Source organism: Syngnathus leptorhynchus, chromosome 15 (assembly GCF_054491065.1).
Source record: "Syngnathus leptorhynchus isolate UIUO chromosome 15, UIUO_Slep, whole genome shotgun sequence".
NCBI lineage: Eukaryota > Metazoa > Chordata > Actinopteri > Syngnathiformes > Syngnathidae > Syngnathus > Syngnathus leptorhynchus.
Window position 1 is genome coordinate 268,871 of NC_141209.1, and position 27,336 is coordinate 296,206.

The 27,336-nt window shown below is 49.5% G+C and overlaps 5 protein-coding genes and 1 long non-coding RNA gene across 10 annotated transcripts; 3 read left to right on the top strand and 3 right to left on the bottom strand.

Moving 5' to 3' along the window:
• Positions 1 to 59: 59 nt before the first annotated feature.
• Positions 60 to 2,292, top strand: dnal1 (dynein, axonemal, light chain 1). 2 transcript variants are annotated; one of them, XM_085931303.1, is made up of 8 exons: positions 73 to 683; positions 949 to 987; positions 1,102 to 1,211; positions 1,281 to 1,336; positions 1,414 to 1,469; positions 1,635 to 1,761; positions 1,833 to 1,973; positions 2,148 to 2,292. In XM_085931303.1, exons 1-8 carry the CDS (start codon positions 678 to 680, stop codon positions 2,189 to 2,191), a joined length of 579 nt encoding a protein of 192 aa, XP_085787429.1. In that variant the 5' UTR covers positions 73 to 677; the 3' UTR covers positions 2,192 to 2,292. The 2 variants fall into 2 exon arrangements, with proteins under 2 accessions (XP_085787428.1, XP_085787429.1); XM_085931302.1 differs by having other exon boundaries at positions 60 to 683; positions 1,833 to 2,157.
• Positions 584 to 3,401, bottom strand: LOC147044828 (uncharacterized). Its single transcript, XR_015068289.1, has 3 exons — positions 3,104 to 3,401; positions 2,097 to 2,195; positions 584 to 2,002 (listed from the first exon to the last, which is right to left on the bottom strand). It is a non-coding gene; the product is annotated as an uncharacterized LOC147044828 (long non-coding RNA).
• On the top strand, positions 2,496 to 6,207 carry tedc1 (tubulin epsilon and delta complex 1). 3 transcript variants are annotated; one of them, XM_085931299.1, is made up of 8 exons: positions 2,496 to 2,695; positions 2,952 to 3,033; positions 3,181 to 3,389; positions 3,592 to 3,729; positions 3,856 to 3,921; positions 4,065 to 4,151; positions 4,215 to 4,367; positions 4,520 to 6,207. In XM_085931299.1, the coding sequence occupies exons 1-8, from the start codon at positions 2,561 to 2,563 to the stop codon at positions 4,862 to 4,864; spliced, it is 1,215 nt and encodes a 404-aa protein (XP_085787425.1). In that variant the 5' UTR covers positions 2,496 to 2,560; the 3' UTR covers positions 4,865 to 6,207. The 3 variants fall into 3 exon arrangements, with proteins under 3 accessions (XP_085787425.1, XP_085787426.1, XP_085787427.1); XM_085931300.1 differs by having other exon boundaries at positions 2,516 to 2,587; XM_085931301.1 differs by lacking the exon at positions 2,496 to 2,695 and having other exon boundaries at positions 3,120 to 3,389.
• Positions 5,034 to 11,863, bottom strand: rin3 (Ras and Rab interactor 3). The gene is made up of 14 exons (XM_085931297.1): positions 11,463 to 11,863; positions 10,105 to 10,540; positions 9,654 to 9,765; positions 9,505 to 9,577; positions 9,204 to 9,295; positions 8,109 to 8,910; positions 7,743 to 7,920; positions 7,509 to 7,680; positions 7,303 to 7,424; positions 7,050 to 7,236; positions 6,686 to 6,817; positions 6,427 to 6,593; positions 5,906 to 6,020; positions 5,034 to 5,787 (listed from the first exon to the last, which is right to left on the bottom strand). Exons 1-14 carry the CDS (start codon positions 11,495 to 11,497, stop codon positions 5,525 to 5,527), a joined length of 2,886 nt encoding a protein of 961 aa, XP_085787423.1. The 5' UTR covers positions 11,498 to 11,863; the 3' UTR covers positions 5,034 to 5,524.
• Positions 11,864 to 12,903: 1,040 nt separating this feature from the next.
• LOC147044831 (uncharacterized) lies at positions 12,904 to 21,777 on the top strand. The gene is made up of 5 exons (XM_085931523.1): positions 12,904 to 13,240; positions 14,102 to 17,637; positions 18,072 to 18,198; positions 18,789 to 19,571; positions 19,758 to 21,777. The coding sequence occupies exons 2-5, from the start codon at positions 14,304 to 14,306 to the stop codon at positions 20,296 to 20,298; spliced, it is 4,785 nt and encodes a 1,594-aa protein (XP_085787649.1). The 5' UTR covers positions 12,904 to 13,240; positions 14,102 to 14,303; the 3' UTR covers positions 20,299 to 21,777.
• On the bottom strand, positions 20,392 to 27,086 carry LOC147044832 (gap junction beta-4 protein-like). Of its 2 annotated transcripts, XM_085931524.1 has the most exons (4): positions 26,844 to 27,079; positions 25,643 to 25,873; positions 25,171 to 25,472; positions 20,393 to 25,091 (listed from the first exon to the last, which is right to left on the bottom strand). In XM_085931524.1, the coding sequence occupies exons 2-4, from the start codon at positions 25,811 to 25,813 to the stop codon at positions 24,764 to 24,766; spliced, it is 801 nt and encodes a 266-aa protein (XP_085787650.1). In that variant the 5' UTR covers positions 25,814 to 25,873; positions 26,844 to 27,079; the 3' UTR covers positions 20,393 to 24,763. The 2 variants fall into 2 exon arrangements, with proteins under 2 accessions (XP_085787651.1, XP_085787650.1); XM_085931525.1 differs by having other exon boundaries at positions 20,392 to 25,091; positions 25,643 to 27,086.
• Between the last annotated feature and the right edge of the window lie 250 nt (positions 27,087 to 27,336).

Sequence of the window (27,336 nt, forward strand, 5' to 3'; positions counted from 1 at the left end):
GCATAATAGGTTTCAAAATTGATTGTTAAAAAAAAAATCAAGTATTGGCCGAAAAAACACAGATTATCCCCCCCACACACACACACACACACAGACAGACACGAAGCGACATGCCCAGTAATTTGCAGGCATTTCGCCCAATAATAAAATCTCATTCAAGTTCTATAACCAAACTTTTCCTCCTACTAATTACCAACAAGCGCATAATAATGGAGACGCAGGGCAACAGAGATTCAAAACATGTACCATATACTTCATTCATTCTTATCATATGGGTGTGGAATTGAAACAATAATAATAATAGTAATGTCAAATTCGTTGTATTAGTCATGACAATGTCAATATATAGCATAGGAGACATTGTTACGCAGATTTTCACCATTTAAAACAGCTCAAAGTGTCCTAATACCATGTCTGCACAAATGCGAGCGAATGTAAACAACAAAGAAGGCTATTCTGACCAATTGTTTGTTGTTCTGCTTCATAAGAACTTGGGCCGTACCTAAATATGCCTGCCGTATTGCACATGCAACTCTGTCGTCAAAGAGGAAGCAGATTTTGTGCCTGGTATGCAGTAGAAAAATAAAGAAATAAAAATCTTGCGTGTCGGCGATACTGCGCAAGCGCAGTTTGTTTGTTTACTGCAAGTATCATAGCAACCGAAGCGTCCTATCAAAATGGTGGTAAGTAGTATATCGCCGAATATTTTATTTATCGGGCTTAAATAATAAAGCAACATCGGGCTTTGTTGATTCACTATGTGCCTTACATATTCATATACATGCTCTGTTTTGTTGTTTTCACGCTGCCATTTCATGAATACAACAATACAAATATGTATTTTCTTTCGAATAAGTTTTTGTGTTCATCCCTAACGGAGACGAAAGAAGTTTGAGAAAATCAACCAAATCCTAGGAATAACATTTTTTTTTTTATCATGTTTCCCAGGGGAAAGCAACAACAATCAAAGAAGCCCTGACCAAATGGGTAGGCGGCATAGAAACAAGGACAGTTACAAGACAGTTGTCAACTTTGACTTGAGTTTTACAAATAGCTGACTAAAAAGTCATGAGCATGTTCAATTTGTGTTTGTGTGTTCAGGAGGAAAAGACTGGAGAGAAGAGCAGCGAGGCCACAGTTGTTAAGCTTTATGGTCAGATTCCCCCCATTGAAAAGTTGGATTCCACGCTTAGCAAAATCCCTAATTGCGAGTGAGTCATTTGACATGAACCGTTTGAATGCAATGTGGCTCTCTTTTTCATTCCTTGTGTGATTCACAGACAGCTGTCCCTGTCCACAAATTGCATTGATAAAATAACCAATCTAGGAGACCTCAGTAAGGACTTGATTACAAACACATAAGCAGTGACACGCATTTGAGAGTTAACATTGTCGCTTTTTGCATTTCTCTAGAAAATTTGAAAATTTTGTCATTGGGTAGAAACAATATCAAGGCTTTTACTGGACTGGTGAGTGCAGGCAGGCGCGCGCATGCACACACACACACACACACACACACACGTTCTATTTCATTCATGTTTCGATGATTTCCACTCGCTTCACTTGCAATCATTTCCGCTTAGTTATGGCGGTAAAACATTCACGTTGCACAAATTGTCTCGTGTGTCCTGCAGGATGCAGTTGGTGACACTCTACAAGAGTTGTGGATCTCTTATAACCTGATAGAGAAAATGAAGGGTGTTCATTTACTGAAAAAACTAAAGGTTCTCTGTATGTCAAACAACCTTGTCAAAGACTGGGGTGAGCCACTCACTGCAGAACTATCATGCAAAGAGCATTTGGGGTTTCTTTGGAATTGTGTTGGTTTGCAGGCGAGTTTTCCAAGCTGGCTGATCTGCCATGCCTTGCCGAGCTGGTGTTTGTTGGAAACCCTCTTGAAGAGAAACACTCGCCCGAGGGAACGTGGACAGAAGAAGCCACGAAAAGGTTACCCAGACTGACAAAACTGGATGGTAAGTACCTACCAGCATCCATCCTCCCCCTGTATAAAACATATTGGCATCTTACAGTCTGTTTCTTTGTCTGTCTGTCAATACATTGATATCATATTTCAGAAAATGGATTACAATGATTACCATCTCAATTTGTAACGAGCTTGGTCCTTTTTGTCCTTTTGTACGTTCCAGGCATTCCAGTTGTTAAAGGAGATGCGGATGAAGATGATGACTGATAAACTGCAAAACAACAAAACTTCTCATTGTTCTGTTTCTTCTGAGGATTCTTCTCTATGAAATACCTTCGTTTGAAATAAATGTTTTGCCTGATCACCACAGCATTTTTACTCATTTTTCCGTACATAATTGACTAAAGTTACAGATTGTGTGTCAATATTTCTAATTTGCTATTGAGTCGCTGTTTCGTAATAAGAAACAAGTGTGTAGTGGCGAAAGCGCGTGTCATGCGCACGTCCATCAGGTGGCAGTCATGCTCTTAACAACGTCCAACTAGACAAACATTTCAGAAGAAGAGGAAGTGGCGGCGTATCCATATTTTGCGGCGCATCCATATTTTGCGGAATGTATCAAAGGACTGTGTTGCAATGCGGCGTCATAAAGCGAGTGTGGAGGTAAAGGGGGTCATTGGCATTTTGTGTCATTTATTGACGGCCACAGGGCTCCAATGTGTCCCTTCGCCAGAGACTTTTAGACGGGCAAAGTTCGGCGCAGTCAATGTGGTAAGTAAGTAGACACCGAAGAAGAACTCTTGTTCCACGAGAGCCATAACCCGCTTGTTTTCCAAAACACCACAACAAAAGAGCTGTTTAGAATGAGCATTACGCAGGCAGGCAGGCAGGCAGGCGAGCGAGCGAGCGAGCAGTGTTGTTCTTTTGTATGACCTCGTGCATGCATCGATCGATACGAGCAGGCGAGCGAGCAGTGTTATTCCTTGGTACGACTTAGCGCATGCATTTGGGTCTCTTTGTTTTCCAGGAGGATCAAATCTGGCAGCTACTAGCCAATATCCTGCAGACAAGTACTCTGTCCATGGCTGGCGGCACACACTTGCAAAATGGTGAGTTGCAGCTATTTTCAGACTTAGTGTTGGGCATCAAGTCTCAGACTCAAGTGAAAACAGGACTAACCTTCTGCCGCAATCAGAATGTCGTTCCAGCGGGGCTGATAAAGGTTTTTCTTCCTCCGTGATGTCTGTACCATGTAGTGGTCACCCCTGAGTGCAAGATGCTGGTGAGCACAGGGCTGTGGAGGAGTGGCTACTATGCCGGCTGGATGTATGGAAGCGAGGTGGGAGGAGTCTCCAGCCGGGAACTCCTTCTGGCGCTCGGCTGGCTGCTCGCAGCCGGAATGCTGGAGAAACGTTTGAGCCAGCGAGTGCAACAGCTGGACAAAACACTTGTCCCTCCCATACTTGTAAGTCATCATTTGCACATGCCATTCGGTACTCCTGAGGAGCAAGTAGGCAGCCAGCCGCCTCGCCTCGCCCCGCCCCCCCCCCCCCCCCCCTCCTTTCAGGCTTCAAAGCTATACAATAGCCCACACGCTCGTTCACTTGGTTACATTCACTGCTGCGAGTGATACGGCTCATACGGGATCTCGTTTTTGGTGTTTTTAGATGAAACTCGAGCTCCCTCGGGAGCCCCTGGTGGAGTGCGGCTCGGCGAGAAGACTTGAGTGGCTCGCTGGTAGCCTGAGACACCAGGGGCGCGTGCTGGTGTCCACGCAGGACGAGCGAGCCTCCTTGTTACATGCTGTGAGGAAGCCAGTTGAAATTCCACTTCTACAAGAATAATTGAGATGCTGAAATCATTGTAACGTCAATTCAAATGCGCAGACTATATACAGCTAATAGGTGATCTCGTGTTTTCATATATTTCAGGTTTTGTCTGCGAGCCAACCTTCTCGGTCATCTTCCCCGGGTCAAAGCTGCGCTGTGCTGCGTGAGGTGTGGTGTGGTGTGGTGTGGTGTGTGCATGAATGGAGTGCAACATCTTGTTAAATCTTTACCGTGTTAGCTACTCCTAAACAGAGCCTGTAGTCAACCCCATCGTAGTGGCATTTCCGCAATGTCATTGTTTGTGTCTCTAGACGTGCACTGGTGTGCAGGAACTTTGTGACCTGCTTGAGTTATACCTAAACTGGAAGCAGGTGGAGAACGTTTTCTGGACCTGGATGGTGAGTTGGATTGAGCATAGCGCATACTCTCCAAAGACACAAAACGAGTCTGTGTACATGTAGGCCAGCGTCATGGATTACCATGAGAAAGACGCCGTCAGCGCCGCTGAGATGCCTTCACACACCAGGAGGGCGGCGGCGGCGGCGGCGTCCCACCCTGGACAACGGGCTGTGGAAAAACTGGACCACATACTGCTGAAAGTGAAAACAGCGCAGGTGCTCGATGACACACACGCGTTGTGATGCGACATTAACGTAGAGTGCTTCCCTACCACTGCCACGTTATTTTCAAATGGACAAAAGTACGAAAGCCAATTCCAATGAGCCAAATTGCCATTTTGAAATGGAGCACTTTGTTTGAATTGCAGAAGACGGGGGACGACGTTAAGGACCCAAGTGGGAGACTTCAGAGTAGCACGGACACTTTCCGTCACACCGCGCCTTCTCTTGAGTCTTTGTCGCCAGTGTTTTGCATCTCCCAAGCGTACCGAAGCAGATTCCAGGCTGGTAAAAGAGTCAACAAGTCCCCAGTCGCAAGTTGTCACGCTCCAGTTGAGCCAGCAGACGAGCTCCAAGCGAGTCAGGTCATAGGACTGCTTACTCAAACGGAGAGAAAGCTGCTGGAGGGGAGGGACGCACAGAGAATGGCCAAAAGGATGCAGCTCCAGGACTTGATTGGCGCATCGGATCAACTGGTGTTGATCCCGCCATAAACATTTTTCAACCGACTTCCAAATGACATTTACCTGGCACTGGAGACGAGAAGGAAGCCTCCCTCCCCCATGTAGCGATGGATAGACGGCAAATGGAATCTGTACTTGTGTCACAATTTCAATCAAGTCTCTTGTTATTGTTGAGAATCTCATTGGACAGCTCCCAAAAGTGAATTGCTCTCCTTTTTTCAATTGTTTTATTGTCTTTTGGAGAGGGTCCCCAAATGCAGTGTCAGCCATATCAAAGACGTGAAGCAAACCAATAGGCTTGCAGCGCAGCGTTTTACAAAAAGGAGTTCCAGACTCGACACAATTTCTCTCTCACATGCTACTTTGAGCATTGCGCATTGCGCAGGGGGGGGTTGGCTGACTGAAGACAAACAAAACGTCCACCTTTGACCAAATGGTTTGCTTTTCAATGAGCACGACGCAGGAGGTGTTGTCTTTTGGAACGCTTGCATGGGCGCGGACTCCAGTGATGAGCCACGCACGATACAGCGGCGCCAGCCAAATGGGCTGGCTCTTTTCCGCGCCACTTTCCCGCAATGTTCGGAACTTATGTTATTCCGAGAAGAGCGGCGGGAACGGATGGTGACGGACAAAAGCTTGAAGACGTTCTTCCAGGCAGCAGGTGGAACCGAATTTTCGCTGCCGTGGCAATTACCAGCTAATCAGACAACCCTCTTCTTCTGAATTTTCCGGATCTGAAATGTTTGGGAGCGCGCTTTGCGGTGGTCTCGGAGGCGGGACGGCGGGGCAGGTGCGCCCCACCCAGGCCTGCTGGACTGCTGAGCGATAGTCCGCCGGGTGATAGAGGAAGCAATACGCTCCCGGTCGACATTTGTTCTTCACGCTCAGCGCCAAGTCTGTGGGCGCCAGGGGCCGACGAAGCTCGTCCTCGTAGATGCTGAGGATGTGGGAATCTGGAAGGATTTAGCGCAGCCGTCACTCGACACACCCGCGATTACACTCCAGCATAGTGACTAACGCGCACGAAGACACTGCTCTACGTAGCATGTACGATGATAGTCATGCGTGTACCTCGATCGAAGCGTGCGGCGCATTGTTCAGTCAGCTCTCGGATTGTGGTGGTGGGAAGGATGCCAAACGTTTTGGGGTTACTTCCAATGTCAGGACAGCACACCGTCAAGAATTCCTGCACAACACCCACCCACAAAGTCGACAAGGTTTCCACACATGTACTGGAATGAGCTACTCTGTCTATTCAGCAAGACGCTAATCTGTTTGAATAACGAAGAGACAGAGAAGTTTGAGTCTGCGACAGAAGCGCGGACCAACGTCACCTACTGTCCTGCCTCACGTGTCACAGTTGTCTTTGGGAGAGAGGCGGGCGGCGGGCGGGCGGGCGGCGGGCGGGCGGCGGGCGGGCGGCGGGCGGGCGGCAGGCGGGCGGCAGGCGGGCGGCAGGCGGGCAGCAGGCGGGCGGCAGGCGGGCGGCGGGCGGCAGGCGGGCGGGCAGCCACGCAGCCAGCCAGCCAGCCACGCAGGCAGGCAGGCAGAGTATAGCCTAAAGCCGTGCTTGAGACTAAGGGCACGTATACCTGAACACATCTTTGTTCCAAACATTCCTGGTTGAGTGTGCGTCGTCTCTCCCAGAGCTGGATGGAGTCCTGAATCTCCCTACTCAACTGACGCGGTGCTGACTTGTGCTGGTCAAAAGTCTTGATATGCTCCAGAGCGCCGTAGGTGGTGGTCAAATAATAGGAGCCTAGGAAGAAAGGCGTAGAAAGGATCAACGAGGCTGACGGAGGGAGGGAGGGAGGGAGGGAGCGAGCGGATCGTTTGGGAAAGATGCTGCACCTTCTCCTTTTGTTAGGGTGGGGTCCATCAACTCCATCATGTATTCCACGTCCAGCACTAAATGGGCCAGATTACATCTAGCCAGGACATAGATCATTACAGGCAGGAAGTCATCAGCTCCGTGGGCCCGCCCTGTCAAATCATGCCGTCAGCACGGCACAGCACAGCACAGCACAGCGCGTTCCTTTATTTCATCACGCTAGTGTCATGAGAGCAACGTTCCCTATGATACCTGCACGACTCAGAGAATAAATACGACGGCAAAAATAAGCAAGGCACCGACCGCAGCGTGGGTGGGCTTAAGCAAATTCTTCCGACTGTATGTATACTGATAAGAATGTGTTTTTTGGAAGCCCTTACTTACCTGGAGAGCTGACAGACATGGAGTCATAGATGATTTTACAGGCCTTCAGCAGTAACTCAATCTTCTTTGGAGGAGAGTATTCAAGATGCAGATTACTGAGTTTGACGCTAATCTTCTCCATAGCCGGGGCCTCTGGGACGGCGGTGGTGACTCCCAAAGCTGTGGTGGTACTGCCCAGAACTGCAGACTAATAGACACGGACGCCCTTAGCAACGGCGGCGGCACTTGAGCGTGTCAGATGTGTTACTCGTGCCTGGTTGCGTGCCAGCTGCTTAAGACTGCCGTTGTCGCTGTGCAGCTTCTGCAGAGTGCCGTAAACGGGCTCCCTCAGCGGCTTCAGTACGCTCTTACACAGAGCCGCTTCCACGATGCTCTCTGCGGGGTCACAGACGGTGGTGGGCCTTTTCATCTCTTCTTCATATCGCGGATGGGAAAAAGCCGACAGTACGGCATACCTACCCAGTTTGTCTTGTGAATATTGGTGCTGCGGCTCCATCCTGGCCTGCAGTTCGGTACTTTGTAGCAGGTAACTCTTCAACTGAGTCATCATCTGCCTGATCTCTTGCAAGAGCTCAGTGGAGGTGGAGTGCTTGGACATGGTCTCGAGGGTGAACGCTCGGTGGTCTTTCACCTTGGAATGGCAAGCGGTTTAACTTTGGCCAATGTCATTCCATTTGAGGCGAGAGCATTTACCAGGTTGCCAAAATAGCTGAGCGGGTCTCGAGCCAGCTCCACGATGCGTTGCGACAGGCGACGGTCGTGACCGATGAGGCCGGTAATAACGGTAGACAGGCGGGAACGAGCTTTGCCTAACATGACGGTGGTTGCCGTCCGCGTCATTTTGCCGCCACCGTTTTCTGACAGCAGCTTACTAAAGAAAAAGATCAAGTTAGTCAGTCCACGCACTCATTTGCAACGTTTCTAATGTGTCACGTCACCAGGGGAACAATTGAAAAAGAAAAAGAAAAAAAAAAGAAGCAAATTATTTCTCCGCTTTCCTCTGACTTTGCAGGTCATTTTCAAAAGTTGACAAATGAGGCTGTTTTTGAGTTGACCTACTTATGGTTTTGATCTTGCTCCTGGTTTGTCTCTCCTCCTCCTCCTTCTTCTTCTTCTTCTTCTTCAGTGCTGCTGTTAGAGCAGGAGTCGCCATCTGTTCCGAGCACGGAGCCCCCCCGAGGAGAGTACAGTGACACGTCCGCTACTTTTGTGGCACTATTGTCAGGCGAGGGCGCTTTCTTTCTTGGCTGGGGTACGGGTCGAGCGGGTCCCTTGGCTGAAATGGCCCGTGGGTCCTCTTCTTTGTCCCGGCTAGAGCCTCTTTCTCTACCTGGCGTGTTTGACAGTTCTCCGCCCTGGGCCACGGCGCAGGTTTTCTCTTCCTCTCGTGGTCCTTTTCGGCCAGCATCCGCGCTATTCCCGGAGGAAGCGCGGCGCAGAGGAGCAGGACGCAGGGAGGGGACGGGAGGTCTTGATGGAGGAGGTGATGTCAACAACGCTGTCTTCCTGTCTTCTTTGTCCCCCGCCCCCAGCCTTTCAGCTGCAGAAGAGCTTTTTTCCGACGAGAAGAGCAGGCCCGAGCCCGGTCCCAGACTGGGGGGCCTGGGAGGAGGCCGCTTGAATTTGGCGTCCTGGTTTGAGGTGGTCTTAACCTGACTCTTGACCTCTGTCTTTTCCTTCTGATTGGATTCTCCATTGAGCGAGTAGGAGATGATGCTTTTCGGGGCGTCGATCGGTATTTCTTTCGGCCGCTTGCTCGGTGTCTCTGCCAGAGTGATGGGGTTGATATACAATTGAAGCGTGTTGGGATCCAGAAGATTCATCTTTTTTGTCTTCTGGTTCCTATCTGATGTCCAAAAGTCTGCAATCCATGAATGAATGACAAATGTGTCAGCATATTGCTATCATTGCAATACCGCATCACTAATCATCCCCAAAATAGAAGAAGCAAAGGTGATATTGCTGATTGTGACATTTATGGCCCCCTTTTAGAAAGGCTTTGTCTTTTGTAGCTACCGTTCGACCGGGGAAGATGATAGTTTTGGCGAAAGAAAGAAAGAAAGAAAGACGTCTCTGTTGACGTGATTCAATCCCAAGTCTGTCTGTCTCTCCATCTATCTCCCCCAAATGTATACAACAAGATGGGGCACATACCTGCAGCCATAGCAGAGATGATCTCCAGCTCCTCTCTCTCCGTTGCCATTGAAATGCCTTGCGGGAGTTTGAGTGGCGCAGCCAGGATGTCCCTGATTGGATTCAACAAAGGAAGGAATGAGTTGCGCATGTTGCCTTTTCCACAAATGCCTCTTCCTTTTTTGTCCTTCCAATACAGCAGTAGGAGCTCTTATCTGAATTGCCAGCGTGTGGCAGCCATTTTGCAAACAAACAGATGCGATTATGGCTGATTTAGAGCTTTGTTCACCAATTCAATTCAGTTGTGTCTATAGCGGCTCACCTGCTCACACAGTAGAAGGAGACCAGTTTGTAGATGTCATCAAAGAGCAGAGCCGAACCATCTAAGTGAAGAACTGCGGAGGAACAATCACAGTGCGGTTGTGCAAACGCTACGTTCTAGGAGCTCCAGCCATATTAAGGAGCACCTACACGTCTTGTGCTGTTTGACCTCCAGGTCGCGGATGGGCACGACTTCCTGCTCATCGGGCAGGCGCAGCGACAGCATCATACCTTGCTCCTCTGAGCTCTGAACCAGGAAGACCTGCCCCACAGATAGATGTTAAACAATGCAATGGACGCAAGGAAGGCCAGCTGGAGAATTGGGATTCCGAGCGAGTCAAATTTAGCCTTGGGTTATTTGTCTCCTTCGGACACTTGCTACGTTCACCCCGGTTCAGTACATTTTAGAGTTGGCTTGAATCTTCTTGCGTTTGTTTCCAAAGGTGGCCTCGCTCCACCTCCACCCATACATACCAGCACCTGCCAGACCGCAAGTGGCGAGGACTAAGCGGAGCCTTTGCTGTTGCCGCTGCTTCCCTCCCTCCCTCAATGCCAGGCAAGCCCCATTTCTACCAATCTTCAAAATGTTGTGTCTCCTCACCCCTGCAGCCTCCTCTCCCAGGATCCTGCGGATTTGTTCTCGGCTAAGTCCTTTGGTAAGCCACACAGGTGCGCTCCCCACCAAGAGATCCATAAGGCTCAGCGTCGGCGAGACCGCTAAGGCGTCAGGGGGAGAAGGCGGGGCCGAGGGGAAGGAGGCTGACGCTGCCTGGGCTGGGGCTGAGCAAGGAGCACGCTCAGCTTTGATGGAACTCTCCAGGAGAAGCGAGGGGGACACGGTGTGCGGGCTCGGCGAGAGAGGCGGCGGAAGAGACGCAACGGGCGTGGCGGCGGCGGCGGCGGCTCTACAGATCAAAGTGGGCGGAGGGAGAGGAGGTCGGGAAGGGATTTGGGAGGACTTGACGGCCGGAGCGGGAGGCCTGGGCCGACACGGCTTGGAACAAGTGTCGGCTGCTCCTGTCAGAGTGGGAGTTTGCCTGTGGAGGACAAAGGCAAGGTTCCAAATGACTTTTTGTTTTGCAAAAAGAGACGTGGAGCAACGCAGACACTTTGATGCTCCGAGTTCCAAATGACAAGAACACCAAACACACAGAAAGATCACCTGACTCGATTGGATTTGAACCATGTCAGTATTGCTATTAAATGGACTACGTATCACGTCCGAGGGAGGGACGACGGACCATAAATGTCGTGTAACGAGGAACATCGGTGTTAATACGCAACGGTTGATTCTATTTGCGCCGCTCACTATCTAACAAGTGGAAAGGATGACTGACAGTTGGCTCGTTGGTGTCAAACAGAGCAGAGCCAACGAGCGTTGTGAGCATTAGCTAAAGCCAGTGAAAATGTCACGTTGTCTCTGCTATTTTCTCCTCAGCTGTGCGAGAACGTGCAAGTTGGACGCAACGCCCTAGCTCTGCCGTGGCGATGAAATTCTTTTGCAGCACGGGCTGGATGAGGGAGGACACCCATTGCTTTGCCTAAGACACGACAGAAGGAGCTTAGGTGTGCTGTCATTGTTGAGGTGAAAAAAAACATGCATCTAGGACGTCTTGCTTGGTGATATGCAGCTCTCATCGTTGTTCATGCAGTCTGAATGATGTTCATATTTCCAACAAAGTCAAAGTTGTTGGCATGTGGCAGACAGGCTTGCGTATGCACACAAATCAAGTTCAGCATAAAGTTGCAAAAGAGTACTACATATGTCAGGCAATCCATTTTCAAATGAAGCAACATCAAACCGGAAGCTTTGACCTATTAGATAGCCAGCCAGCCAGCCACATCTGTTTTTCCAACTGCGGCTTGTTGACTTCCACCCCCGACTAGTCCTTTCTTTCCTTCCCGTCTTCTACTCGTACGGTTTCCTCGCTAGATTTGGCTGAGTGGTTCCAAACTCACCCTGTTTCCTGAGAATCAACGCTGGCTTCCATCATAACTTGTGAAATGGACTGTCGGAGTGTACTCAGTCACTTTCCTTCTCCTTTTGTGTTTGCTCTGTCTCAGCTTGACCCAAATCCCGCCTTCTCTCTGCCTGGTTCTTCCCCCTGTTTCGTCAAGCAGGACTGAATCAGGGGAAAATATCTCGATGTGTCAGCTTTGGCCTCAACTTCCTGAGCTGTAAGACAGGAAGGGGCTGACAACTGTGGTCAACTTTCCTCTGCACTCTTGTCTGCTGACATCTATCACATTTAATATGAGCGCGCGTCGTGCTTTAGTAAATTCTCTCCTTGCGCTAAATCCAAGGCACGGTCTCACACGTCCGTACGTATAGATGTAGACGTGCGGATATACATATAGGAAATATATTGGTTGTCCAGGCTCCACCTTGTCTCCTCCTTCCCTCCTTCCCTCCTTCCCTCCCTCCCTCCCTCCCTCCCTCCAAGGCCTCCAGATGGCTCCCAGCTTACACAGAGGAATGTAAAACTTCACGTTTGTCTCTCGCCTCAAGCAATGTGACGCACCCTCATCGTTTCCAATCGGGTTGCTTCCTTTTTTGAAGTGGTTAACTACTGCTACCGCTGCTCTGCTGATCTCAAAGCGGTTGTGAGAAACACTGAGTATTTGGACACGCATGTTGACTGCGCAGCTGCTTCCTGTGTAAACAGCAGCGCATGCATGACTCATGGCTGTGTGATTTCACCCGCAGCTCACTGCCACTGGGTGGAGCAAAGAGACAGAAAAATCCACTCATTTAGTAGAATCCAAATATTTGGAAAGACATGGCTAGTTTATGAGGAGAAAAGTACTGCGTCCAGTGTGAGCTGCTAAAATATTCATTGTACAAGGAGCGCTGGCTGAAGTACGTTGATTTCCTGACTTGATTTTTGATTTCCGCTACCGGAACCCCAAGACCGATGGTGGAAACTGATCCACTCTGTCCACAAAAGCCTAATTTGCCACATTGCACTTTCCTGATCAATTTGAGGGTTGTCATCATTGGTCATCAGTCATCCAAAGATGCAATGTCATGCTCTATATTGGATGCTAAAATGAAGTGTCTGACAAATGTCTCAGTGTTCCTGTGGTGGTTCCCGAAATCATGGAGTGATTCTTTATCCTTCAAATCAACTTCATGTTGCTCAGATGCAGCCGTTGCTATGTGGATGTTGTTGCTGCCTGCTGCCTGCTGCCTGCTGCCTGCTGCCCGCTGCCCGCTGCCCGCTGCCCGCTGCCCGCTGCCCGCTGCCCGCTGCCCGCTGCCCGCTGCCCGCTGCCCGCTGCCCGCTGCCCGCTGCCTGTACTAACTACCTAACTACCGCCGCCTCCACAGTGATGCATGTTGCATTAATGTTGAGGTGAAGAGTGGGAGGTAGAGGGCAAGCCGAGAGTGAGACAGAGAGAGGGCTATGCAAGAGAGAGAGAGAGCGCCCGAGGGATGTTGAATTGAGGAGCTGCATGGAAAGAGGGACAGAGAGAGAGAGAGAGAGAGAGAGAGAGGGGCACAGGAGGAGGAGGCTTTGCGTTGGTGTGTTGGTTGGCAGAGAGTGTGCTTGTCAAAAAAAAAACCTTCCTCTGACAGAAGGCATGATTCACAGTAGAGAGAGAGAGAGAGAGAGAGAGAGAGCAGCAGAGGAGAAGAAGAATACAAGCTCCTGAAAGAGAAAAGCACCGATCAAGATGTGAGACACATCAATAAGAGGCACGGCACGGCACGGCACGACACAGATGCAATTCTGGTAAGGAAAAACAATTGCGCATGCATAAAGGGCAATGCATTCACAGAATGGGCTGGAAGAAGGCAAGATTCTGACCGCGTTGCTAAGGGTTTCCGTGGTCCAGAGGAAATAGAGCAGGTGGCGGGAGCACTGATGAAATAGGGATGCCGAGATGCAGGGGGGACATAAACACAGTGATGCGCTCAGTTGATGGAGGTGAATTTAGTTTTGGACGGTGCCCATTATCATATATATGAGGATAGACATACATTTGTGCATATATAGAGATATACACCCTGCTACGAGGGAGCCTATCCCGGCTGACTTCAAGCAGTAGGCGAGGGACACCCAGAACTGGTCGCCAGCCAACCAATGGCAGGGCACGCAGGAAGGCCCAAGCGCCTATTGAGGAACGTTTTGGGCTTCAAATTTGCATTTCAGTGGGCGCTAATTACTGGTGAATTTGGGTGTTTGCGGGCGGGCCGGCCAGCCAGCCAGCCGGGTCCACGTCCCGCTCCGCTCGGTCAAACGCAGCATACGACACCTGCTCGATGCCTTGTCGTGACGCTTTATCTTTCTTGTACTATGTCTGTCATTTTGTTGAGAAATCGACGATGTCCCTAAACATTAGGTACTCGCGGCTTTGTGACTTCACGGAGTTGAATATGGAGACAATATGGAGGAGCCCAATTCAATATGGCTACCTCGTTGATGTGCGTGGAGGCAGAAGCTACTCCGAGCTGGACAAGAAATGATGTTGCTTTAACGCTAGCTCCGTTTGAATGTCGTCGATGCTGTCTTTGCTATTTGGCCAATATCTGAACGTTGCCCACAGTGAGCGGTGACATGGTGAGCAGCGTCATCTTTGTTTGTTTTCCACAGATGGATGACTCAAATCGACAAATAAAGTAAAGAATGAGGAGAAGCTTTGACTGGCTCCACCGTGCTCCGTGCCTGCCTTTCTAACAATTTGGCAGCCTCCGCATTCTTCAGATCTCGTTGAAGAAAAGACTTCACAATTGACGCTTCAAACTTCCCCCGTGCCTCCCGTCCACCCTTCCCGCCGTCGAGCTTCCAACAAAACATGGGCAAACCACTTAGCCGCCCAGGCTGCTTCAGGAAGAGCTCTTGTTGCCTGGAGAAACATGCCGTTTTGGAAAGAGAAGTGAGAGGTCGAGACGTGATGATGGAAGGGGGGTACGGCGACGGCTACGTGCCCCAACGCTCCATCTACGATACCATGTGCATCAATCAACAAATTGACAGCCACCACCATCACCACCACCACCAGCAGCAGCAGCAGCAGCAGCAGCAGCAGCAGCAGCAGCAGCAGCAGCAGCAGCAGCAGCAGCAGCAGCAGCACCACCACCACCACCGACGCGATACCGGAGGCCAAGGGAGCTTCAGCTACTCTGCGAGCGGCTCCCTTCGGGTTAGCAGATCCCAAGCCGAAATGTTTGAGCCTCAGCCTTGCGCTCTGACTCCAAACCCCTCGTTTGTTCGCCGCCTGGACGAACGAGCCATCTACGATTCACTGAAACTGGGAGTTCAGGATACCGACGGCGCCGGTGGCTGTCCTTCGCCCGGACATTTCAGGCGCTCAGTTTCTCCGGCCGTGTCCACGTTCTCAGCGCCGGCGGTGTCGTCGTCGTCGTCGTCCAAAAGGCACCACCATCACTATCGCCCTCATCACGCGGACAGCAGCAAAAGTAGAGATGGTCGTCACTCCTGGAAAGTTGTCACACCTCAGCAACACCTGGAATGTTTGGACATGGCTCCAAATGACATGATGGCCCAAGGAGGGGGATGTTTGAACCCAGCACACTATCCTCACCCAGCGTCTTCCTCGCTCGCGTCCCCTCTTATCTCCCCCTTCTCTGGCTCACCGCTCTCATCTGGCTATCATACGCCAGTCTTCTTCTCACCTGCCAAACCTCGCCCTAGTCAATCTCAAAGTCTACGTTGTTCGCCGCCTCACGCGATACAACCGAGGCATTACTCGCAAAGCCAGAGCCTGAGGATGTCGCCGCCCCACGAACTTTGCCGTTCGCCCTACCGAGCCCCGTTGGTCCAACTGTCTGCTCATGACCTTGAGCAGGACCTGAGGGAGCAAGGTGGGTGGGGCTGTGGCGAGCGAGAACGGGAGTGGGAAAGGGAGCGGGAGAGGGAGATGGAGAGAGGCTGGGCTCAGCGAGAGTGGGAAAGGGAGAGGGAAAGAGGGAGACTGGAGAGAGAGCGAGCAAGAGAAAGGGAGAGGAAGGAAACGACTTTTGGCACCTTTGGCTACGCTCCACCGCTTCCTCTGCGCTCGGACAGAGACTCTGTCTTTTTAGAACCTGAACAGGTCTTGGACACAACCCCTCTTTTACTTCCCCAGCCCTCGCCGAGCGCCGCTCCAAGGATGGGCACCGGTGCGGTGGGTCGAAATAGAGCCGCTTCCAAAGTAGGCTCGGATATGGCTTCTAAAAGTGACAACGTGAGCTCGGGCTTTGTCGAAAGCAAGCCTACTTGTGGATTAAGGTCGGTCTCCGGAGGTGGGAGCGTGGCTGAGGCCGACATCGTGACTGGGATACATGGGCAAAATAGAGTCGGAAGCTGGAGCAAATATCAAAATGGAGCCAAAGCGAGTCTGAAAACCGCCTCTGAGAAAAGAATGGGCTCACAGGTGAAAACCAGGGCAGGAGGGAGGGATTTGGAAGGAAAAGTGCAATCTGGAGCACAAGTGGAGCACAATGTGGCAAAAGCTATCAACAGAGAGGGACAAAGGAGCGGGACCAAACTCGGGCGAGGTGGCGCTCAACCCCAACCCGTTGCTGAGACCCGACCGTCCGCGTCACATCACGGAGATAACGTGGAGATTGTCCTTGGAAACCCAATTGATACTGGAACTGGATATGATTTTAGAATCAAGGCAGCTATGGAAACGGGACCTGAGAAAGAAAGTCCAAGGCCTGTGGAGAAAGCACCAGAAGACCACACTAACAATGTTGACCAGTTGAGCTCAGACCCAGCCGCAGTGTTAGAAACTAACGTGGAAAAAGACGTCAGGACCGTGTCTTCCCACGAGCAGGAGGCGCCACTTGACGTGGGATCGACTAAGGATATAGAAAAGAGACGTGAGAATGACACCAGCGATAAAGAAAATAGCCACAGCGACGTCCATCGTGCCCAGGTCGAAAAAGAGCTTGCGGATAAAACCCAAAGTGCCGCTCCGGAGCTAGCGCTTGCGGATACGGGCAAAAATATACCCAGCCGTGTCGGAAAAGGATCCAAAAGCCACAAGTCCAAATCCTCAAAGTCCTCTTCCAGGTCCCGACCCGGTACGGCCACAGGGTTGAGACCCGGGGCGCTCAGCCCACGACTCGGGAAAGATCTTGCGGATCTGGAATCCACGGGCCCCGCCGAAGGCATCGAGTCCACCTGGCCTCGTCGAATCATGGTTAGAAAGAGAACTGTTCGGCAAGGCGGAGCCGTCCATAATCTCCCCATCCTTCCGCCGCTTCCGTCAGTCATCTCGGCCTTAGAAAAGCGCCGGCCACATTCCCGTTTCCGTCCGGGCCACCACTCCGAGAACCCGCTTTTGACAGACGTGAGCATTTTTCCGGGCCGCTGCTCACTAAAAGAGCCCCCCCATCAAGGACAAGTTCAAGGAGCCAATTTAGTGGGCAGAGCATCCCTGAAAGAACAGAACCTGGAGCACTGGAGGGTCTACGGAGACCTAGAAGATCCCAAAGGATGTATCACCCGGGAGAAACAAGGCCATCTGACAGAGAATAGATATGTGAACGAGGGGACACGTCCTATTGGGGAAAGTGACCAAAGCGCTAATACGATGAAAGAAACACAAGTCGAGGCAAAGAGCGCAGTTGCCAAACAAATGGCGGAGGAAGTCGGACGAGAGCAGATCGAAATGATAAAATCCCAAGAAAAAGTTCAAGAGAGTGGAAAGAAAGATGAAAGGCACGATGAAATCATCTGTGACAAGATGGAAGAGAAAGGTGTCGAAGGTAGACACTTGCAAACGTCGGAGGTGGTCACCGATGAAGAAGGTGGATCCTTTGGGGAGGAGCACCAGACCACGGAGAGTTGGGATTCAGTGCTCCAGATGGTCAATACCATATGGGACGATGGCGCAGGAGGTGATAGCGATTCTTTCTCGGGTTCCCTTCAACGCTGGCCTCTCCTCCGGCCCCCGCTCGGCTTCGGAGGCTCCCATCCTCCGTCCTCGGCGGCCTCGGAGCTCAGCTTGTCAGAATTAGAGAAGCGAGCCAGAGAGCTGGATTCTGACTTGGAGCACCTGGATCTGTCTCAGAGCCATTCGGACGGCCAGGATTTATGCCGAGCGCCGCCGGATTCTCGAAAGGAGATGTACCAAACCCATCCGAGGCCTCAGAGGGAGAAAGGCTCCGTCTTGACGGGTAGGCACCATCTGATTTTTGAAGAATAACGCAAACTATTTGCAATTCTGAGATTGATTAGGCCGGGGAATCCATCTCAAAGTCCAGCACATTGGAATAAAAAGGGAATCGTTGGAACAGGACCGTATTTTTATACTGGAGAGTGCCAGGAATAAGGCCATATTACCGACTATATTGTCCATCATAAAATACATACACCATTGAATCGACTGTAAATGGGGATTCAATGTGTCTGTCAGTGGTTCCTAGTGATCTCTCTTTGGAGCGTCCAGAATGTCAATTCCACAGCACACAATATTGTGCGCTACCAATGTTTCATCAGTATATGTCAAAGTGTTAGAAATCTCCATGACAACTGCCAGTGGAATAAACAACTTGCTCTTTTTTCAAGCAAGCAAGCAAGCAAGCAAACTAAACGGTTTGCTGTTTTCTAGGATTGGGAAGCAAGTGTCAGGTCCGTCTGGAATTCAGTTCCATGCTAATCCCGGCTACTGACGCAGAGCAAGACGCTGTCGGGTGGTCGTTCAAATCTCCTGCTGGGACGTCCACGAGGTTAGTCTCGCGACCGATTAACAACGGACTAAGCTGCTGACCATGTTGTTGGTTTTTCGCTTTCTACATTTGACCTACAAATAACAACAAGCTTTTGACCATAGTCTGATGGTAATTGACATTTTGCCCAAATTGCACTTTTGATGAATGGATTGTTTTTATTCTTTGTAACATTGCAAGGTGGTTACATCCAAGCGCGGTATGTTGCCGCTCACCCGTTGCAATAAAGATCCAACTGATGTTGTTGACAACTTAGAAGCCATACACGGAGCTTTTTCCTTTCACTTCCTTATTTTGTAAAGGGAGCCGCTTTGTATGTCCCAGTAAGACAATGGGCAGTGTTTTACATTCCAAATGAGGCCTCCATTCAACTTTGAAGGTACTGTGCAGCAAACAGCATATTGGTTCTGGCACAAAGGCCGTCATACTCATCAGGCAGCAGGGCACAGCACAGAATAGCGTGGCGCGGCATAGCACGGCACGGCACGGCACGGCACGGCACGGCACGGCACGGCACGGCGCACCACGGCGCACCACGGCGCACCACGGCGCACCACGGCACACTGAATGGCTTAGCAACGGTGCAATCTTTCTTGCAGCCCCAATAAAGAGGACAGCTCTCCAGACTCCAACCTAACGCTGGAATCGGACTCCAGCGGCGTCTTTCTGTCATTATCCAATCAGAGCGAGGAAGGGGCCGGCTCCGACAGCGACCAGCCAATTAGCGGCTCTGACCTCGGCAGCAGCAATACATCACTGGAGAAGGACGGCGATGATGGCGCTTTAAAAGAATGGGGCAGGGAGGAGAGCGCTGAACTCCAATGGTGCTATCCCTCGCTGCTCGGCGCCACCTCTCGTGAAGACGTCCGAGGAAACGTCTGCGGAGACCGTGAAGTCCGTGAAACAGGAAGAGCATTTTCCACTTATGAGTCCACAGCGGACACAATTATGTGTGAAGCCATGCGGCCCAGAAGAAAAGTTACCCTCGTGCCGGAGGACCCCCTTCCTCCGCCATCTCCCTCGAAACACCCCATCGATCCTTATCACAAGCCCATTCGAAGCTCAGGGCTGGACAGTGGCGACATTGATCCCTTTGCCCAAGCAGATAGCTTTGTTTATCTCGCGGTGTCAGAAAAAGACATCTCCGACCTGGTCACGGATGACTCGGCTGGAGACTTTCAGACCGAGAGCGTGCGCCTGCAACGCTTTGAGCGCGGGAAAACGCATTTGGAGCAGTCCGACGCGGCGGACCCGGCTAGCAGGCCGGCTCACCTGCGTAAAGCAGAAGAAGGAGATTTCTTATGTACTGACAGCTTTGTGTACCTGGCTGCTCCAGCTTGCCTCCTCTTGGGTCCTGAAGGATCAACGTCATACAGCGGCAGGTATGGCATCTTTTCCTTTTCTCCCTCCACTTGCTGGGTCATGCGGGTGGGGTCCATTTGAGTTTTTCACATGCAAGCCTTCCATTTTGACTGCATCGGCCACCTTCTAGATCTGCGCTAGCTGCCAGAAAGTGTCCAAAATGTGTCGGGCCATGGCAAATTTCAATGCGTCTCTTCTTTTTCCAGGGAGTCAGATTCCGAAAGTTCTGGCTCCGAGCCCGTCGACGAGTCCGTATTGGGTTGCGGTTCGGTGGCCGGCGACAGCGACTGGGACTCGGACTTGTCCGACTCGGGTCCCAGTCGGCCCTCCGGGGCTGCCGGCGGCGCTAAAGCCGCCGGGGCGGCCCGACACAAAAGACTGCCTGCGGCGGCGGCGGCGGAACCGCGTTGGGACTCGTTTGGAGAAACGACAGAACCCGAGTTGCCGGAAGAGCCCTCGGTTGAACAAGAGCAAAAGGGCAAAGCAGAGAGGCTTCCCGTGGGGTCGGCAGACGACGGAGCCTCGGCCGAGCGGTCGTGTGCCACCAAAAAGGTGACCTGGCAGTTCAAGCCGGCCCAGAGGTCAGTGTGCACTGGAAGTAGGAAAGAGAAGGAAAAGGACATGGCAGCATTTTCATCCTCATCAGAGGGCGGGGGAAGTGAACTCGGCGGGCATCAGCCTGCCGCTTCTCCGTCATCCTCTTTAACATCATCCCCGTCCTCCTCCTCCTCCTCCTCCTCTGGTTGAACAATGGAGAAGTTTCTCAATAGATGGCTTGAACAATCAAAGGCTGTTTTTGGTCTGTCTGTCTTTTAATCTTGCAGCTAGCTTTTGCCATTGCCTTCTTAAGTACTCGCCGCATAAAGATGCGTCAACGCTAATCACGTGCATATACAGTGGGCTCATCAATTTGAATGGAAAGACGCAGCCAGCCAGGGAAGGTTCAGACACTTTCAAATGAATGATATTTATGGATCAATACACGGTTGGCTAATTGCGCACAATATGATCTCGTTGAATGTACAATACCTAGCAAAGTGTATCGTGTCGATGGTGGTTCTTCACTTGGAAAAGCCGAAAATCGACAAATATTAACTCATGGATGTATTGGACCAACAAACCTTTAAGAATTGTCAAGCTCAAGTGTACAGTTGATTTGATAAATATTGCAGCGTAGTATTTAACAGCGTGTGACCGATATATTTTCAACTTTGAGCCTTCTGAGTCGATTTACAAAGTATGCGATGAACGTGCACGGATGGATGGATGGATGGATGGATGGATGGATGGATGGATGGACGGACGGACGGACGGAGGGAGGGATGGATGGAAGGATCCGATCTTATTGGAGGCTTTTATTGACATTTATTTGAAAACGTGAATGTATTGATCATTGAGCAATATGCTTACAAACCCATGCTATGTGAAAAATGAGTGATTTGTGTACTTGACTGTAGTTTATGATAAGTTTCATTTACTGCCTATGACTTTTTAGACAGCATTCCTTTCAGTAGAGCTATTATTCAAAGAGGGAACAGTTTACTCTTTCTCTAAGATAGAAATAATGATCTTTTTTCCTCACTTTTGTTGGTGCAAATAATGACAAGTCCGTTTGAACATTGATGTTATTATCTTGTTGGAAATCCTTGGATTGTTTTTCCAATTTCAACAGTATTATGAATCCGCTTTATTTTGTCTCATTTCAAGAGCACGGTGAATGTAAAACAGTTTCTAGTTTTGAAATCATTTTGAATTTGAAGAAAGTTCCACATGCATTGACCACCTGAGTTGACAATTAACAACTCAAATGGAAACGGAAAGCCCTAACCTCCGTAGACCAATTGCGAGGATAGGCGGCGCCATTCGACCCAGAAACAGACGACCATTACACGGAGGGACGAAAAAACACTTCTCTTCGTCCTCAGTCTGTCTTCTTTTTAACTTGTCCCTTGTTCTTGGTCCCAATATATGGGATCACTTTCAATGGCACAACAAAATAGCAATTCCAAAAACATGAACGGAGAAAAAAAAAAAAAAAATCTTCATCAATTGTCTGTAGTTAAGATTGGCATTGAGGAACATGAAGTCAGCTTTGAGGAGCTTTGTGTCCTGTTTTGGAGAAGATTCTCTGCCGTTGCTAACAATGCGCATTAGGAACAAAAGTTCCATGAGCGACACTGGCACCTTCTCTTCTACATTTTGCCTTTGTATTGTCAATAAAGTTGGAAAAATACTCGATACTGCCTGTTGTAGCTGATTTTCTTGACCATTCCTGACCTTGTTGCATTTGTGCTTGCTCTCTTATTGCTGTATAGGCATGCATTTATGGTTCTCCATATTCCACCTCTCACCGTGGCACCATCTGTTTGTCATGCATCGTACGTATGTCTGAATGTCAGTAATGTAGGTCTAGCCATCTATTTCAGGCTGATTAATTAGAGCATTTGCCAGAGAGCGAGACTACCTTGATGAATAGTTAATTCATGTGCCATTTCTTCAGGCAGCGAGGGGATTACTGGACCAGATCACAGCCTTACTTTTGCTATAGGACAAACAGGATCACAGAAAGAGAAGAGCTGAGCTAGCTGAGGTCAAAGGTTGAATTAGGAGTACATTCCTCCTCACCAAAGCGATGAGTTCTCAATGACATTTGGGGGGTAGGCTAGCAGATACCTGCGGTACATACTGCAGGCTCAAATCGTATGTTGTTAGCTAGGCACAATTCATAATTGCTCTTTTCTTCTCCTCAGAGGTTGTAACCTCTCAGCCAGTCACAATCTGCTCCAAAGTGTCTCTTTTGCCATAAAAAGAGTGTTTGAGTCGTCGGCTTGGATCTGATGGGATTGTATCTGGATTGTTGCTTTTCTCTCTTCTGTCTGTCTGCAGTGACCGTTAAAGAAACGGAGCGAGTGAGTGACTCGCGATTTGCAATTCGGCCTCGTAACGATTGCTGCAATTTATGTAACGGCCGGAGCCCGTGGCTATTACGGCTCCCTTCTTTTCTCCCAACAATTTCCTTCCTTCCTTCCTTCCTTCCTTCCTTCCTTCCTTCCTTCCTTCCTTCCTTCCTTCCTTCCTTCCTTCCTTCCTTCCTTCCTTCCTTCCTTCCTTCCTTCCTTCCTTCCTTCCTTCCTTCCTTCCTTCCTTCCTTCCTTCCTTCCTTCATATTGCCGTGTAGTTGTGGGCGCGCGTGGGTGGGTGGGTGGTTGCAAGCTTTTCTTCTTCTTCTTTATTGTCCATGTGAATGTTTTCTACGTGGGTGCTAGCGGTTTGAATCTCTGCAGAATCTAACACAAAGACTCACACAACCACGCGTGATTCAAGGTCGGCTCAATCTTTTGCCAAATATTGCCCGGCTGCCTGGCTATTTTTCTTCTTTGTTTGAATCGTCATCAGCAGTCCGGACGAATGTCGTATGTGCCGCAACGAGCACAAAGGCATTGCTTGCGATGAAAACACATCTTACGATCCAATATCAAAAGCCAGAATGTGCATATGACGCAGAGTGAGAAAGTCCAAGTGGGTACCGGGAAGAGGTGATTATATAACAGCCTCCCAAATATCATGGTAAAAGAGCTATTTTAAACCTGGGCTGCAGCTCACACAAAGGAGCAATGTGTGTGCCGTGGGCTGATTTGTGTGTCCTGCCCGAGACGCCCCCTGCGGAAGGAAAACTGCCAGCCGGTAGGGAGACAGCTCACCTAATGACGAGTGCTACGACCTACCTAGTTAGGCCAGCAAAACATTTGTTGTTTTGCCAATTTGATCGGATACTATATTGATTGATATGGCACTGGGTAGTTCCATTCACGACCTGATTGTCTGCTCCTCGAATACGATGCCTTCATTTCTTTCTTTTCTTCCATAGGTCTAGAAACACACTGCTCTCCTTGTTTTTTTTTTTGGTCACATACTTTTAGTGAAAAACATTTCTAAACACTCACGTAAAAGTGAAGGATTGTATCGAATGAATGACGACATCACACGTGGCACCGACAGCGTACGTATTAACATCCCGAAATGTTGCATTTGGAGCCAAGTAGTATGCACGTCTGATAAATAAGCAGAAAATATGTCAGCAATGATAAGGTGGCGACAGCATGACAAAATGCATTCATTTGGCAAACAAGTCCGTCAGTTTGTTCCATGATCCATGTGGTAGTCAAACAGGATTTCAGATTTGTGTTACACGGCATTGTGTCTGACTTAATCACGCAGAAAGGAGCCAAAAGATGGCCAAAGGATTTCACCAACCCAAATAAAGACATTTGCTCAGTGCGACAAATCAAATGAAAAGCAAAAAAGATTTGCCAGACCCATGACTTCTCTCAGCATTCACACATAAGTGATTGAAAGTTGAGGAGCGTTTTGGCTTTCATTTGACAGGCACATCCGTCCTGTGTGCAAGTGTTGGTGTGACATGGCTGCCGCCACCACCACCACATGATGTGGGGAGCTCACTTTGAAATCAAGCACGTCGAGTCGAGTCGAGTCGAGTCGAGTCGAGTGGAGTGGAGCCAAACCAAAACGGGCAGCTCCAGATAGGCCCGCCTGGCTGGCTTCTGGGAAGGTCTATTATAGAGGTGCGGCACCCTCTAGTGTCAATATTGCCTCTTCCAATTAGCATGAGCTCAGGGACCTTTTGAGCTGGTTCTTTTTCACTATATCTTACAAACATTGCACATTTGATGTAAAGCAAGAGGGAGTTGAACAATGACGATTGATTCCTACACACGTAACCATGATTTGACATACGTGGATAGAATTTTTCTCTCAATGTTCAATGAAATATTCCTTATTTGTCATACGTGGATACAATTTGTTTTTTTCTTTTTTGAAATCACTGCAAACCTCTCAATGTTCAATGAAATATTCCTTTGGAATAACTTGAATGAATTGATCATTTATAGAGGCAAAATTCCCTCACTGTTCAAATACCTCCGGACCGCTCATCTAATGGTAACAGTCGTGTCATGACACATTTGTGTTAAACAGCAAGGGCTCACGTACCAAGACGTTGTCAAGTACGACGTATTGGAATCACAGTTTGTATTTTCTGCACCCGTAGTTGTCCGCCTTCAGCCAAGGTAGGATCTCTCTCTCTCTCTCTCTCTCTCTCTCTCTCTCTCTCTCTCCAGCATTTTCATTTCAGTCCGTCAACGTGGTGGATAGATACACTGTATGTACGTGCATACGTAGTATCTGGCAATCTTCAAAGCGTTGTGATCTCACCCAGCTCCCTCCTCTTCTCTTTCGTACTTTTGCTTTGGTTTGCGTCAGTCTTTTTGTACAGCGACCTGGGCGGGGCCATGTTGGTGAGCTCGTGCCGATCGGCAAACACGAGCCTCTGGTTCTCGCGCCGGGCTTTGAATCTTTTGACCAAGCGCTTGCCGACGAGATAGAGCATCTCGCAAATGCACATGAAGATGCACAGAGCGCTGGAGGTGACCATGAAGAGCATGAAGATCTTTTTCTCCGTCGGCCGGCTGATGAAGCAGTCCACCGTGTTTGGGCACGGATCCAGTGAACACTTGGATAATCTGAGAAATGAGCGAGAGAGAGAGACGCGACGATTACAGCCAAACCCGTCAAAGGACGTGAAAAGGACCGAGCGTTTACCTCGGCAGATCGTATCCGTGGTAAATCCGATAGAGAATGTATAGGAAGGCGATGTCGAATCCGGCTTTGAAGACCAAGCTTAGGAGATAAGTCCACCACAAGCCTCCTCTCTTCTTGCCGGGGTTTGCGTACAGGTGAGAGCCTTGGTGCGACGCCACGTACTTCTTGTCCTTGTCCTCTCGGAATTTGACGTGAGCCGTCACCAGTAGAGACGGGCAGGTGACAAATATCAGTTGCAGTGCCCACAGACGGATGTGGGAGATGGGGAAGATGTGGTCGTAGCAGATGTTGGTGCATCCCGGCTGAAAACAAGTCAAACTCGTTGTTTCCTCTCTCCAGTCAAACAAAAGAGACCTTTGCAAAGCGAGTCATCGTTCCTTCCTCCACCACTTGCAATTTGACAACATTTGCATTTGATGGGATTTCTTACTACAAGGGAGGAAATGCTCACGTTCTTTTTGCCCCAACTTACCTGTCGCGTATTGCACACAAAGTCTTTGCTGTCGTCGCCCCAAACTCTCTGCGCCGCCACCACGAACACTAGCACGCGGAAGACAAACACCATGGACAGCCAAATCTTCCCAAAGGCCGTGGAGTACTTATTGACTCCGCTCAACAGGGTTTCAAGTCCCGACCAGTTCATCCTTACGGCCTGAACTTGTCTAGGTTCAAAAAAAAAAAAAAAAAAACCTCAATACACCGCCTGTAGGGGAAAGAGAAACAAAGTTAGAAAACCCATCATTGTTCAATCCCTGGCAACAGCACGGCAATACAAGAAAAAGAATTGTCGTCGGTAAGGATGGGCCGCACCTCGCTCGCTCGCTCGCTCGCTCGCTTTCTCTTACGTCACGGCGCGACACAAAAGCCTGGCAGGCACAAACTTGCATCCACTTTGTCACAGCAAGTCCAAAAGAGAGAGGCAAAAAAACTCCATCGGGTGCCTCGCAACTGATTTCATACTCATGTGACGGGGGGAATCATGTTTTGTCACATTGGAACAGGGGGCACAAAGATCAAAAGTCTACACAGCCTTGGTCAAACACCAAGAAGTTTTTGTGGTACAAACAATGAGAGCCAGATACTTTTCTCCAAACAGATGATTGTGGGCTACAAGTCAATTGAAAAGCCATCTCTTTTCCGTCCGCCCCTTACGATACAGACAACAGTCCCGGGAAACACGAGGCAGGGAAATCCTTATTGAATGGCCTCTACGGTGCAACAGGCATCTTAACCATGAATTCTTCCCGCATGAGTCACGGCTCACCCACCCACTCTTTGGTTTGCTTTGAAAGAACAAAAACAAGATTCCCCTCTCAGCAGTGAGAGCTATTCTCCTTGGCATTGATGTTCAGTGATGCTTGATTGACAAGATGTCATCGAACAACCTACAGTACGAATTTGACCCCCCCCCCCCGTCACCAAACCTGAGCGACAAAACGTGTCATCGTAATTTGTGGATATCGATTGTAACGTCTTGATGGATGACAATGTTTGGAATCACTTTCTAAAGTCAGAGAAGAATGAAAGGCAACACGGATAGTAACAACACACTCTCCCAATCAATCAACCAAACAACCAAACAAACAAACCATGTCAAAAAAGCCATTCTAACTTTGAAAGCATTTACCTTGTTGAGCTTGCCACAGACGCAGTGAAACCAGATTTGAACTTACCTCGTGCTGAAAGCTTCCTTTGACTCGAAACAGTAATTTCCCCAAACAAACAAACAAACAAACAAGAAGAAGGTAGCTATCGATTTCCAACAGAGTCTCAGCCTAGGCTGTGAAACAGCTGTGAACAACTGTGGAGTTCTTTTCCGCCTTTCAGGGATTGTCTCTTCCTGCTCGCCTTTTCCACAAATCTTGCCAAACCAGATTCAGAGGCTTCTACGTCATCTCACACAAACCCGCCCGCGTGCCCGCCCTGTCTTGTCTTGTCAGACAGGCTTCAACGTCTCAAGGAATGGCAAAGAAGCAATCGCTCTGTATGGTTGAAGGGAAAATGAAAGCAAATGTAAGGATGAATTTGTGGAGATAGATGAAGAGTGTGCCACAGAGCCACGTCCGTCCGTCCGTCCGTCCATCTGCTCCACACAGTATGCAAACGTTTCTTTCAATGCCAGCAGTGTAGTCATACAAAACGAATCCTCATTTTTCTAAACACTGT

Excerpts from the sequence above, each read along its gene's own strand:
- dnal1 (XM_085931302.1), top strand. Across the intron at positions 988-1,101 it reads AAGAAGCCCTGACCAAATGG|GAGGAAAAGACTGGAGAGAA; the intron begins GTAGGCGGCATA and ends TTGTGTGTTCAG. Across the intron at positions 1,337-1,413 it reads AACCAATCTAGGAGACCTCA|AAAATTTGAAAATTTTGTCA; the intron begins GTAAGGACTTGA and ends GCATTTCTCTAG.
- tedc1 (XM_085931299.1), top strand. The coding sequence starts at position 2,561 with ATGCGGCGTCATAAAGCGAGTGTGGAGGTAAAGGGGGTCATTGGCATT. Across the intron at positions 2,696-2,951 it reads AGTTCGGCGCAGTCAATGTG|GAGGATCAAATCTGGCAGCT; the intron begins GTAAGTAAGTAG and ends TTTGTTTTCCAG. Across the intron at positions 3,730-3,855 it reads GAGCCTCCTTGTTACATGCT|GTTTTGTCTGCGAGCCAACC; the intron begins GTGAGGAAGCCA and ends CATATATTTCAG.
- rin3 (XM_085931297.1), bottom strand. The coding sequence starts at position 11,497 with ATGATGGAAGCCAGCGTTGATTCTCAGGAAACAGG. Across the intron at positions 6,818-7,049 it reads CATGTCTGTCAGCTCTCCAG|GGCGGGCCCACGGAGCTGAT; the intron begins GTAAGTAAGGGC and ends ATGATTTGACAG. Across the intron at positions 6,594-6,685 it reads CACCCTAACAAAAGGAGAAG|GCTCCTATTATTTGACCACC; the intron begins GTGCAGCATCTT and ends CTTTCTTCCTAG.
- LOC147044831 (XM_085931523.1), top strand. The coding sequence starts at position 14,304 with ATGGGCAAACCACTTAGCCGCCCAGGCTGCTTCAGGAAGAGCTCTTGT. Across the intron at positions 17,638-18,071 it reads GAAAGGCTCCGTCTTGACGG|GATTGGGAAGCAAGTGTCAG; the intron begins GTAGGCACCATC and ends GCTGTTTTCTAG. Across the intron at positions 18,199-18,788 it reads ACGTCCACGAGGTTAGTCTC|CCCCAATAAAGAGGACAGCT; the intron begins GCGACCGATTAA and ends TCTTTCTTGCAG.
- LOC147044832 (XM_085931525.1), bottom strand. The coding sequence starts at position 25,813 with ATGAACTGGTCGGGACTTGAAACCCTGTTGAGCGGAGTCAATAAGTAC. Across the intron at positions 25,473-25,642 it reads TTGTGTGCAATACGCGACAG|CCGGGATGCACCAACATCTG; the intron begins GTAAGTTGGGGC and ends ACTTGTTTTCAG. Across the intron at positions 25,092-25,170 it reads CACGGATACGATCTGCCGAG|ATTATCCAAGTGTTCACTGG; the intron begins GTAAACGCTCGG and ends CTCATTTCTCAG.